Source organism: Pholis gunnellus, assembly GCF_910591455.1.
Source record: "Pholis gunnellus genome assembly, chromosome: 23".
In the NCBI taxonomy this organism is placed as follows: domain Eukaryota; kingdom Metazoa; phylum Chordata; class Actinopteri; order Perciformes; family Pholidae; genus Pholis; species Pholis gunnellus.
Window position 1 is genome coordinate 4,657,909 of NC_136550.1, and position 11,389 is coordinate 4,669,297.

Below are 11,389 nucleotides of genomic sequence, written 5' to 3' on the forward strand. Positions count from 1 at the left end.
GAGTTCAAGTACTGTTGTCATTCAAATGAGAAATATACAGATAACTATGAATATTAACACCTGTAAGCAGAGATGGTTTGAGCATGTCAGAGGTCAGTTCCTCCTCCTTCATTAGATTCTATTCAGATGCTGTTTCAGAGGATGGAAGATGTTTTAACGGCAGATGTTCTTCCATAAGTTCAACTCGGGTGGTGCTGACCTCTTACCATACAACACCCTGGCGATGAGTTCACACCCTGATTTGACAACCGTTTGTCGTCAGCGTTGATGAAAAGGGAGGACCTCATCAAAACAAAAGATGAGGATTTTCCTCTCACACACCCGTTGCCCTTTCACGGATATGCACTTAATTGGAGACAAGTGCGCTTTAATTGGGGAGAACTTTCTGTTTGAAAGTTCGAGGGGCTGTCATCGTGTTTGGTCAAAGGGCTGCGTTTGTTCATAGTCGATACATATCTTCCATAGAGACAAACTGCACCGCAAGAGGCCAGTAAACTCCTGTGTAAAACTTTTCTTTGATATAATTAATCTACATATTTCTATGAATATATGTGAATTCCAGCAAATGATTAATCATACACATACTATGCAAATGTTAAGAGAATGCCTAATTTATAGCCTCACATTACCTAAAATGTTGTGCTTCAATTTATCTGCATAGTATTTTCTTTCATTTTAGTAGCAAACAGAGTATTGTATATCTCTAATACCATATACAAAGGTCTGTATGATTTGCCATTAGTAGCACTATTAATAGCCAATTGTGACCTATAGTATACCAAAAGTACAGTTGAAATTAAATGTGTGTTGTTACAAAATGTACAAAAATGTGTGTACTCTCCCAAACTTTGCAAAGAACATTTGCAATAGCTCTGGCAACAGCACACAAAATGAAAAAGAAAATGTCATAAATACAAATTTACTGGCTTTAGAAACACAATTCTATAGTCAAACCATAATAGCTACTCCATAATGTATTCATGTCTTTCTTTGTTATCCTTAATGATTAAATGTACATAACATATTCATACAGCTGCATGTTTTAACCAAAATACTTGTTAAAAAAGTACAAAAAAAGTACAGAAATAATGTACTATTATTGATGGATCAGGTGTAGCTTTTAACCAATTGATTTTAAGTTCCTAATCAATTATTTAGGCATATATATACATCAAGTATAGTTGCTTCTAAACTGTTACATTTTATTATTATTTAACTATATTGACTGGGAAAATAAAAATAAAATATATATCTATATTTATATAGCGTAATATTTATTGTATTTTTATTGTATTTATTTATGTGGCTCGGGACCACGATCACGTGGTGTGGAGCACCAATTATATTCTCAAAATAATTCTTTATCAACTTTTACACTCTTGGGTGCACTGTGCCTTTAATAAGCATGCTGTAAACCACGCCCCTTTTCTACTTCCTTCTTGGTCCAATCAGGCTCGACTAACCTACACACGACACAGCGATCCCCTGCTCGGTTTTATCAATCCTAATCCATCGAGGCTCGACTACTTTGGCCTGACGGGAGATTGTTGGCTGATGCTCTGTTGTTGTGTAGCTATCTCAAAAAACATCCAAATCATGCCCGGTGAGACAGCCGTTAAAAACATGTCATCACCGTGAATACAGGTACTCAAAGGTATCGTTTTAGACTTGTGTACGGACTGATGAGGTAACTATCCGCGTGAGCAGCAGTTTAAACGGGCTTCGGAGGAGTGTTTTTGAGGCCTTGTCGCAAGCCCAACTGCTCCCAAAGTCTCGTTATAACCGTCCGGGATTTCATGTTGAAGTCGTCAGGCTTTTGGTTAAAATTGAGTGTTTCCCCGTCGGAGGATGGACACTGATAAATTCAACTATGCCTACAGTTGTGACTTGGACATCAACGTTCAACTTAAGATGTAAGTTTTGTACTTAACGTTAATCTTTCAATTTTGCTCAAGCAGTCTAACTAATCTATCTTGTGACTTGTGACAGGATGCTGTGTGTGTGTGTGTGTGTGTGTGTGTGTGTGTGTGTGTGTGTGTGCACGTGTGCACGCGCGCGTGTGTGTGTGTATGTGTGTATATAAAGACACTGTCTATATTTAAACCATGTCACAACAGACTGTTTTTCTGCTCTTCCAGAGGCAGTTTAGAGGGGAAGCGAGAGCAGAAGAGCTACAAAGCCCTGCTCGAGGACCCGATGCTGCGGTTCTCTGGCCTCTACCAGGAGAACTGTTCGGACCTCTACGTCACCTGCCAGGTGTTTGCTGAAGGAAAACCTCTCGCCCTGCCTGTTCGCACCTCCTACAAAGCCTTCAGCACACGGTGGAAGTGAGAATCTCTTTCTTTGTAATGTTTTTGAGAATATTATTGCAAAACTCCCTCCAGTACAAAGCACATTTCCTGGAGTTGCATTTCAGTTCCTCAGACCCTTATCTCCTTATCTCCTTCTTCCTCTCTCCTGCTGTCTTGCGCAGCTGGAACGAGTGGCTGCGGCTGCCGGTCAAGTACCCAGACCTTCCCCAAAGTGCCCAGGTCGCTCTCACAGTGTGGGACATCTACGGGCCCGGCAGAGCCGTCCCCGTTGGGGGAACCACCGTCACCTTGTTTGGCAAATACGGGTGAGTCTAACATCGCACTACTACGTGTGGTTCTTTACCGATACAACAGAACAATGCTGCCAAGCTCTGTGTTTTGCTTCCAGGTTGAAAGATCAGCTCTGAGTTCACCTCACAGCTGCACTTTGTGATGTGACACATTGATATGTGAGGAGTAAAACACCCCCCTCCTGTTTTATTCTAGTATGTTCCGGCAAGGGATGCATGACCTGAAGGTCTGGCCGGGTGTGGAGGGGGATGGAGGAGAGCCCACCACCACACCGGGACGCACCAGCAGCAGCCTGACGGAGGACCAGATGGGCAGGCTCGCCAAGGTACAACACCGTATGTGGGTGGACAGGGTTAAGTGTGTGTGTGTGTGTGTGTGTGTGTGTGACTTAATGACTCAAAGAGATGAAAAGGGAAAGAGATATGATGATGGAGGGTGAACAAGAAACACTGTGTGTGTGTGCGTTGGTAAAACGAGAGAACCCCCACCGATACCAAGTGGTGTCTATACCATCATCTGTTCCAGGGCCCTGACCTGGAGGTACTCGGTGATGTGAGTACAAGTGGAGGAGTTAGCGTTGGCAATGCAGAACGTGTATGTGTGTGAAGAAGGCCTCGGACCAAATGTGTTTGCAAACCACTTGTATCACTCCTTCAATGAGGATTACCACATTAGAACAATTCAGACTGTGTCAGGGAGGTTCCCCTTGTCGATTTAAAACAGACTTCCTTCGTCTGTTTAAATCCCTGAACACTTTGCATTGTTCTGTGTGGGAAACCCAGTTGTTGTGTAATCCCGTTCAGTGCTTTTACAAATACACGTTGACCCAGATTTAGGTGTGAACACTTGTCTATCAAGGTGTACGGCTGCGTTCTGGAGAGCATCACACACATTCATTTAGAGGTTTTCTGCTGTTGCCATACGTCGGTGTGTATTTCGTGTCGGTGTGTGCATGTTTTTCTTGTTCGTGTGGACACACAAGAAAATTGTTTGTCAACTTGTTGCAGCTTTTTTGGGAACATTTAGTGGAAAGCGTCAGGGATTGAATCTGATTGGATTGTTTTTTGTTTTTTTTAAATGCATAAATTGATTCTTACTTTTTATCTATTAATCCTGAGTGCAGTTGACTTAATCACAGCCAACGTTTTTTCCTCGGCTGCTACCAGTTCATGTGTTGTTTTTTAAAGAGTACTAATTCTAACCAGCTGAGTTGTGGGCTTTCTGTTCGTGGCCAAATATGTGCTTACATTCCTGACACCCACACTGACCGACGAGTGGATTGGCTTCGGAGTGTGTGTGTGTGTCCGGAGATGCTGAATTGGCTGCTGCCACTGGATTTGTGCATGATTGGTTGAGCTGTTTGCACATCAGCCACCATGCTGAAACCTCAACCTCCGTTATTTTGTTGTATTTTGGTAAACCTTTTTTCTCTACCGTCTCTCTTCCTCCTCTTCCTCCTTCCTCGCCTTGTCTCTCTCCATCCAGCTGACGAAGGCCCACCGACAGGGCCACATGGTGAAGGTAGACTGGCTGGACCGTCTGACTTTCAGAGAGATTGAGATGATCAACGAGGTGAGTGTGTTCACCTGGACTGTGTACAAAGTATCTTTTAGCTCTTTAGTCTTTTAACTAACTGTTGTCCTTTTGAGTTGAATTGAACTGTTTTTCTTCATGCAGAGTGAGAAGCGCAGCTCTAACTTCATGTACCTCATGGTGGAGTTTCCCCGCGTCAAAACGAATGACAAGGAATACAGTATTGTCTATTATGAAAAGGTATTGTCACATTTAAATGCTTATACCAAGGTGTATTTTTTTAGAGTGTAACATCTTTAAACGGTGCCAGCTGATTGGTGTATTTCTCTCCGTCCCCACTCAGGATGGAGACGACGCGTCGCCTGTTCTCACCAGCTGCGACATCGTCAAAGTTCCTGACCCACAGATGGGGATGGTGAGAGGACACACACCAATAAAAACCCACTTACACTCTGGGGAAAAATGCATTTATGAAGGCTTTGATATTGTTGGTAATGTGCAAAAAGATACATAATTATTAATTGAGCATTATGTGAATTTCATGAAAAATAAAACGATAATGTAGCATGCTTGATTTTATAGTGTGTATGTATTTATATATGCAGTATTTTTCTCTCTACAGGAGAACCTGGTTGAGAGCAAGCATCACAAACTGGCTCGTAGCCTCCGCAGTGGGCCCTCAGATCACGACCTGAAGCCCAACGCTGCCACGCGTGACCAGCTTAATGTAAGCAACAAGTCTAGTTTGTATTCACTGTCCATATGTAACTCAATCTGAGAGTAGAAAAGAAAACAAGTTTATTCATGTAGAATCTTTGAAGGGCCGATACCGACAAACAACATAAATAGAAATGATACAAAGGCAGGTTTTGAGTCCACAGATCCAAAGTTTATGAGCGACAACCTAAAAAGCAGTCTCCTTTAGTTTAAGTCAAACCCTAATCAGAGGACCTCAAAGACCTGCTGTCTCTGTAGAACTGCTAGTAGTCATCTATGGAGGCAGGGGCCTGATGTCGCAGAGCTGTAGAAGTGATCACAAGTTAGTCGGAGAACATAAATTGCATTGACACTCCAAAAAACTCGGTCAGTATCATGCGAAAGTGCCTCGTTGCGTTTATTGGATAACAGCAGAACCCTGGGTAATTCTTTACCATGTCTGCTATTATAAACCACTGAAATAGATTTTGTGTGTGTGTGTGTGTGTGCGTGCGTGCAACAGATCATTGTGAGCTACCCTCCAACCAAGCAGCTGAGCTCAGAAGAACAGGACCTGGTGTGGAAGTTCAGATACTACCTCACCACACAGGAGAAGGTGGGTGTGTTTCTTACATTCTGCTCCACCATAACCAAGTCTGCTGAAGTTCCTGTCTCAGTCCTCTTCTCTTGCTTCTTCGTCCTCCTCCTCCTCCTCTCGCTGCAGGCCCTCACAAAGTTCCTCAAGTGTGTCAACTGGGATCTGCCCCAGGAGGCCAAGCAGGCTCTGGAGCTGCTGGGGAAGTGGAGGCCGATGGATGTGGAGGACTCCCTGGAGCTGCTGTCCTCCCAGTTCACCAACCCCACGGTCAGACGCTACGCTGTGACGCGCCTGCAGCAGGCAGACGATGAGGTAGGCGTAGGAGGACTGAGGGGGGGTCACTAGGAGTGTATACCTGTGTGGGTGGATGATGAAGACTGTGTGTATACAACTTTTATGAACTTGTTTCAAACCTGAGCTTTGAATTCCAAATATGAAGTACATTGTTGTTGCCGTCTCCTCGTTCTCTAGGACCTACTGATGTATCTTCTCCAGCTGGTCCAGGCGCTCAAGTACGAGAACTTCAGTGACATTCAGGGCGGCCTGGAGCCGGGCAGCAGGAGAGACAGCCAGGGACTTTCAGATGACTCGGCACTGGACAGGTCAGTACTTGGATGAGAAGTTATAGCTGCTACTCCGTCTGTGGATCGTAAATAAGTCGGCACTACTAGCAGCTTCGACAGAAGCAAGACACATGTGGAGGTTCTGTTGTTGTGTAAATGACACTGAGAAGCAGAACAGTTGTTGTACTTCCAGGGATTTTTTTTTCTTCCCTGTTTTGTTTTTACAGCCTGGATCTAAATTTAACCCAGAAATTCTCACTGTTTGGGAGAGTATTTTCGACATTGAATTTGATTATTTTCCTTTCAGAAGCCGTAATGAACTCTTAGGTCATTCTGGTTTTACTGGCGTCGCTCTGTAGAGCTCTGGCCAGAATCTGGAGGCCAGAGCGCTGACGGTCAAAAACATCTCATCAGTTGAACTAAAAGTGCCCTGAAAGTTTTCATTTCCATTTTCTCTGACTGTTTTTTTTTTTTGTTTGACTCTTTTTGTAGTTCCCAGATCCTGTCTGGCACATCTGGACCCTCCACTGCCACGCAGAAAGGCAAGGAAGTGGCTGACAGCGAGAGTCACGAGGTAAGGAAGTCAAACATGTTCCCTGAAAAGAAAACTAGAGCAGGAAACGAAACTGACAATCCCCACATGGCACGTGGACAAACAGGGAGTCAGAAACACAGCATTGTGCCAGAAATTTCAAATGTAATTTTGTTCCAGAAAAGACACTATATGTTAGTTTCAGCCTGGCAGTAACATCTTCTTGTGTCTGTGTCTCTTTGCAGCAAGACTTGTGCACATTTCTCATCTCCCGAGCTTGCAAGAACTCCACACTTGCCAACTATTTGTATTGGTGAGTAGCAGCAGGTCAAATCAACTTGCAGACAGATGAATATAAACATTTTCAGAAATAACAACCTGTGTGTCTTCTTAAGGTATGTGATTGTGGAGTGTGAGGATCAGGACACCCAGCAGAGAGATCCCAGGACTCACGAGATGTACCTGAACGTCATGAGGAGGTTCAGTCAGGCTTTGCTCAAGGTCAGGAAACCTTTCAGGAACTTTAATCTTTACATCTCTGATACGTGTCTGCATCACTAAAGCACTGTCTGTTTAGGTCCTGCAGCAAACTGAACTACAACACAAACTATATATGTTTTTCTTTGTTCCTTCCCTTTTAACATTCGCGCCTCCTGTTCCCTCCAGGGGGATAAGAGCGTGAGGGTGATGCGGTCGCTGTTGGCTTCCCAGCAGACCTTCGTGGACCGACTGGTGCAGCTGATGAAAGCCGTGCAGAGAGAGAGCGGAAACCGCAAGAAGAAGGTAACAACAGAATACCTACACATGCTGAACCTATACAGTGTTTTGTCTCAGAGTTTATCTATTCAAATTATGCAGTATGTGTTTTCATATTTTATTGTTTCATTTCACATGGACGCTCTTTCTCCTTCATGCGTGCTTGTTTTCATTGATTCTGCTTCTAACTGAAACAGCACATGAGCACACTGATCCCTGCTGAGTTGTGTTAACAGCAGCGTTCCCCGTGTGTCTGCAGACGGAGCGGCTGCAGGCGCTGCTGGCTGACAACGAGAAGGTGAATCTTTCGGAGATCGAGCCGATTCCGCTTCCTCTGGAGCCTCAGATCAGGATCAGAGGCATCGTCCCCGAGACGGCCACGCTCTTCAAGGTACAGAAAGAGCGACTTTCATCCTCACAAATCACTTTTATCATGAGTGTTAAACAAGTATCAAGTAACAAGTATCTGTGCAACAAATTGTTTTCCCCTCTGTGTGTGTGTGTGTGTGGCAGAGCGCTCTGATGCCAGCCAAGCTGATCTTCAAGGCTGAAGATGGAGCCATGTACCCGGTTATTTTCAAACATGGAGACGATCTGAGGCAGGATCAGCTCATCCTTCAGATCATCTCGCTCATGGACAAAGTAAGATTACTCGTAAACTGGTTCACGGATGGTAATCGGTGGTGGTTTTGGTTTGATTTGACTAGACTGCCGACCACTTGTAGTCATTGATCTCTTTGGGTTTGCTTTTCTTTTCAGTCGGCCGAGCTTTTTGTGTAATGTTGTAAAAGATATTTGTTTGTTTCTTTGGCTTCCAGCTGTTGAGGAAGGAGAATTTGGACCTGAAGTTGACACCTTACAAAGTATTGGCCACCAGCACCAAGCACGGTGAGAAGTCATGACTCATCACTCCATGTTAAAAAAAGAAACATTCTTTCAGCCGAACTAAAAATAATGATATTCTTATTCCAGGTTTCATGCAGTTTGTTCAGTCTGTTCCTGTTGCTGAAGTCCTGGCTACTGAAGGCAACATCCAGGTGAGCAGACGTGTAGAAACGACCACAATAAGCTGCAAAACCACGTCGTCTGTCCTTTTTATTCACATGCTTTGTTTCAACAGAGCTTCTTCAGGAAGCATGCGCCGAGTGAAAAGGGACCCTACGGCATCAGCTCCGAGGTGATGGACACCTACGTCAAGAGCTGCGGTGAGTCCCATCTAACAGGGCCATGTTTCAATCTGTTGGTGTGCTCTACCTGCAGAAAAACCAGTCTAATCACCTCTCTCTCTCTCTCTCTCTCTCTGCACCCTTCCAGCTGGTTACTGTGTCATAACATACATCCTTGGAGTGGGAGACAGACACTTGGACAATCTGCTGCTGACGAAGACCGGTGAGGCAAACGGCGCGTGTAGATCCCGCTTTTACTAACATCCTATTTCCACGGAGCGGTTTTAGAACGTTCTCCCCTCTCTCCATCCAGGGAAGCTCTTCCACATCGACTTCGGCTACATCCTGGGTCGAGACCCCAAACCGCTGCCCCCGCCTATGAAGCTGAGCAAGGAGATGGTGGAGGGGATGGGGGGCATGCAGAGCGAGCAGTACCAGGAGTTCAGGAAGCAGTGCTACACCGCCTTCCTGCACCTCAGGAGGTGAGAGGCCGCTGCATACGTGGATTATCTGTGCTTCCATTACATTACCACACAAGTTGAACCATTGAAATAAAATGTCCCTTCTCTCCTCCTTCAGATACTCCAACCTGATCCTGAATCTGTTCTCTCTCATGGTGGATGCCAATATTCCTGATATCGCCTTGGAGCCTGACAAGACGGTTAAAAAGGTACGTTTGTTGATAACAAGAACAAATACAAGAGCATATTTTTAGATGTCGCTCCAGATTTGTCACAGCACTTTAGATGGAGCCAAGTAATTACGCTGGTATATCTTGAACAATGTTTTTAAAATGGACCTCATCGTGTCTCCTTCAGGTGCAGGACAAGTTCAGGTTGGACCTGTCGGACGAGGAGGCCGTCCATTACATGCAGAGTCTGATTGATGAGAGTGTGGGCGCTCTCTTTGCTGCTGTGGTCGAGCAGATACACAAGTTTGCTCAGGTATGTTTACTCAAACACACAGTAATACGCAGCGTAATGATGTCTGTGATCGGTTAACCAAAAATAACGCCGACGTTTTTTGGAGCTTCTGGCTGTCGGAGATCGACCAGTTGGCGTGCAAGAAGCATCTCTCAACAGTGTTTTGTGTGTTTACTTTAACTGACAGAAGGGAGAGACACATGTCTGCACTGCATGTTTAGCTGTGGGTTATTAAAAAGTAATCAAGAACCACCAACATGCTGATAGCTTTCAGATCCAGTTATATGGAACAGCTTTTCTGCTTCACTTCAGTCACCACTCAATTCTGATTAAAACAAAAATAATCTTTTATGGAGGAGTGAGTACAGTAAATATTTATTGTATTCCTTGTTTTTATTTCTTCCATTATCTTAAGTATTTCTTGTTTGAAAAGTGTATTATTTTCATTCGTTTAGATATTTAAAAAACTACTTAAGTCTGCTTTTAAAAGCCCTCAAGTTTTCTTTTCATAATACCTTTGCATTTTTTATGTTAGTGTATTTCTTCTCTTTTGTTTTATTATATACAAAAAAATTACTAAATTTGACAATGCATACAAGAAAAAAACTGCTGCTAACCAAATATAGAAACGCGCTGCAAGTAACACAAACGACAACGGAAACTGTTTCCAGGGGACACTTTAGAGTGATGCACATACACCAGCTTGTTTCCATGGCTGATTACAATGTCGGCTATCCGTAAGTGGTGAAAATCAGCCAAATTATACCTTTTTTTTTTTTCTAGTGTCCCCTGAAAACGGTTTACGTTTGTTTGTGTTTTGGGTTGTGTTTTATTGTATTTGCAGCATTATTTTCGAAATATTGATTTCATTTTTTCGTTACCGTTTCTGTGTTTTGAGCTCTCCAGCCACCGTACATTGTTTCTGTTGGTGGGTTTGATTGTTAAACATGTTTCAGGCTTCTTTGATGAACGATCTGTCTAAAGCAGGTTTCATCTCCAACAGTTGGTTTTACCTCTACAATAGAGAAACGGATCAACTGAAGCCAGTGCCATTTAATTATGTATAAACAATTTGGAACACACAGGCTTAAACACAACACCTGCTCTGGCAACATGTTCTAAAGATAATCTCTCTGTTCTGTTAAATACAAGAAACTTTGTTCCCATCACTATTCAGTACTGGCGCAGATGAGCAGAACAAAGAACCGAGGCTGAACCGCATCGAACTTTTGCAGCGGGAGCACATGATGGTATGGCTTTGACTCGACTGACGCCATGTGTGTGTGAGAGAATGTAAGAAACCCAATGACACTGTTAAAAAGGCCAAGAATGCACTGCCAACCTTTACTGCAAGATGGTTGAACAAGGACATGGTGTCTTTGTTTGCTTATGTATATATAATGTATATTAATTATTGAATGAATGAAATGTATGGCCAAATAAAAGACTGTTGATACAAGTGTATGCACTGGTGTTTTTTTTTTTTTTCACTTGTGTATTTTTCATCATTTAAGCCCAAAATCGTGCTGCTATGCAGTGTTCATGGCGCGCAACATGTTTCTTAATTGAGCATTGCTGACCATCTGTGGACGGTCATTCCGTCCACGCTGGGGGTAGAAACCAGTCGAGCGTAGACAGAGCGAGTGACTAAGCATTTCCTGCCACACATGGAAAGAGGAGTGCATTAATTTAAGCACAAATTATACATTTCCTAAAATATCTTCTATTCTGACGGGTGGGTTCCTTTTTTTTTCTCTTGTGTTATATGCAGCCACTGATTAACTTTAAAAGAAACAAACTGCATAAAACCGTAATACTCAAAGAACAAAGAATGTGTTTTAATTAGGCACCTGCAGCAAACAATGAAGCTTTAACTGGTTTAAAATGCCTTTAATTAGCATATAGCTTGTCGAAAAAAAAAGAAGGGACACGACACCAAGTTAGATCCAAAAAGCAAAGGTTTATTACAGGACACGGAACAAACGTAATGTGCAAATCCAACTGAAGACCAGGGTCTGA

The 11,389-nt window shown here is 43.3% G+C and overlaps 1 protein-coding gene across 2 annotated transcripts; it reads left to right on the forward strand.

Annotated features, from left to right (window-relative positions):
- The first annotated feature begins 1,570 nt into the window (after nucleotides 1-1,570).
- Nucleotides 1,571-11,075, forward strand: pik3c3 (phosphatidylinositol 3-kinase, catalytic subunit type 3). Of its 2 annotated transcripts, XM_079184321.1 has the most exons (26): nucleotides 1,571-1,913; nucleotides 2,139-2,327; nucleotides 2,474-2,617; nucleotides 2,799-2,928; nucleotides 3,129-3,155; nucleotides 4,089-4,175; nucleotides 4,281-4,376; nucleotides 4,480-4,551; nucleotides 4,759-4,863; nucleotides 5,356-5,448; nucleotides 5,557-5,742; nucleotides 5,902-6,032; nucleotides 6,486-6,567; nucleotides 6,771-6,838; nucleotides 6,921-7,026; nucleotides 7,192-7,308; nucleotides 7,541-7,672; nucleotides 7,795-7,923; nucleotides 8,100-8,169; nucleotides 8,254-8,318; nucleotides 8,402-8,486; nucleotides 8,596-8,670; nucleotides 8,761-8,929; nucleotides 9,027-9,117; nucleotides 9,266-9,391; nucleotides 10,548-11,075. In XM_079184321.1, exons 1-26 carry the CDS (start codon nucleotides 1,849-1,851, stop codon nucleotides 10,560-10,562), a joined length of 2,655 nt encoding a protein of 884 aa, XP_079040447.1. In that variant the 5' UTR covers nucleotides 1,571-1,848; the 3' UTR covers nucleotides 10,563-11,075. The 2 variants fall into 2 exon arrangements, with proteins under 2 accessions (XP_079040447.1, XP_079040448.1); XM_079184322.1 differs by lacking the exon at nucleotides 3,129-3,155.
- Nucleotides 11,076-11,389: the final 314 nt, after the last annotated feature.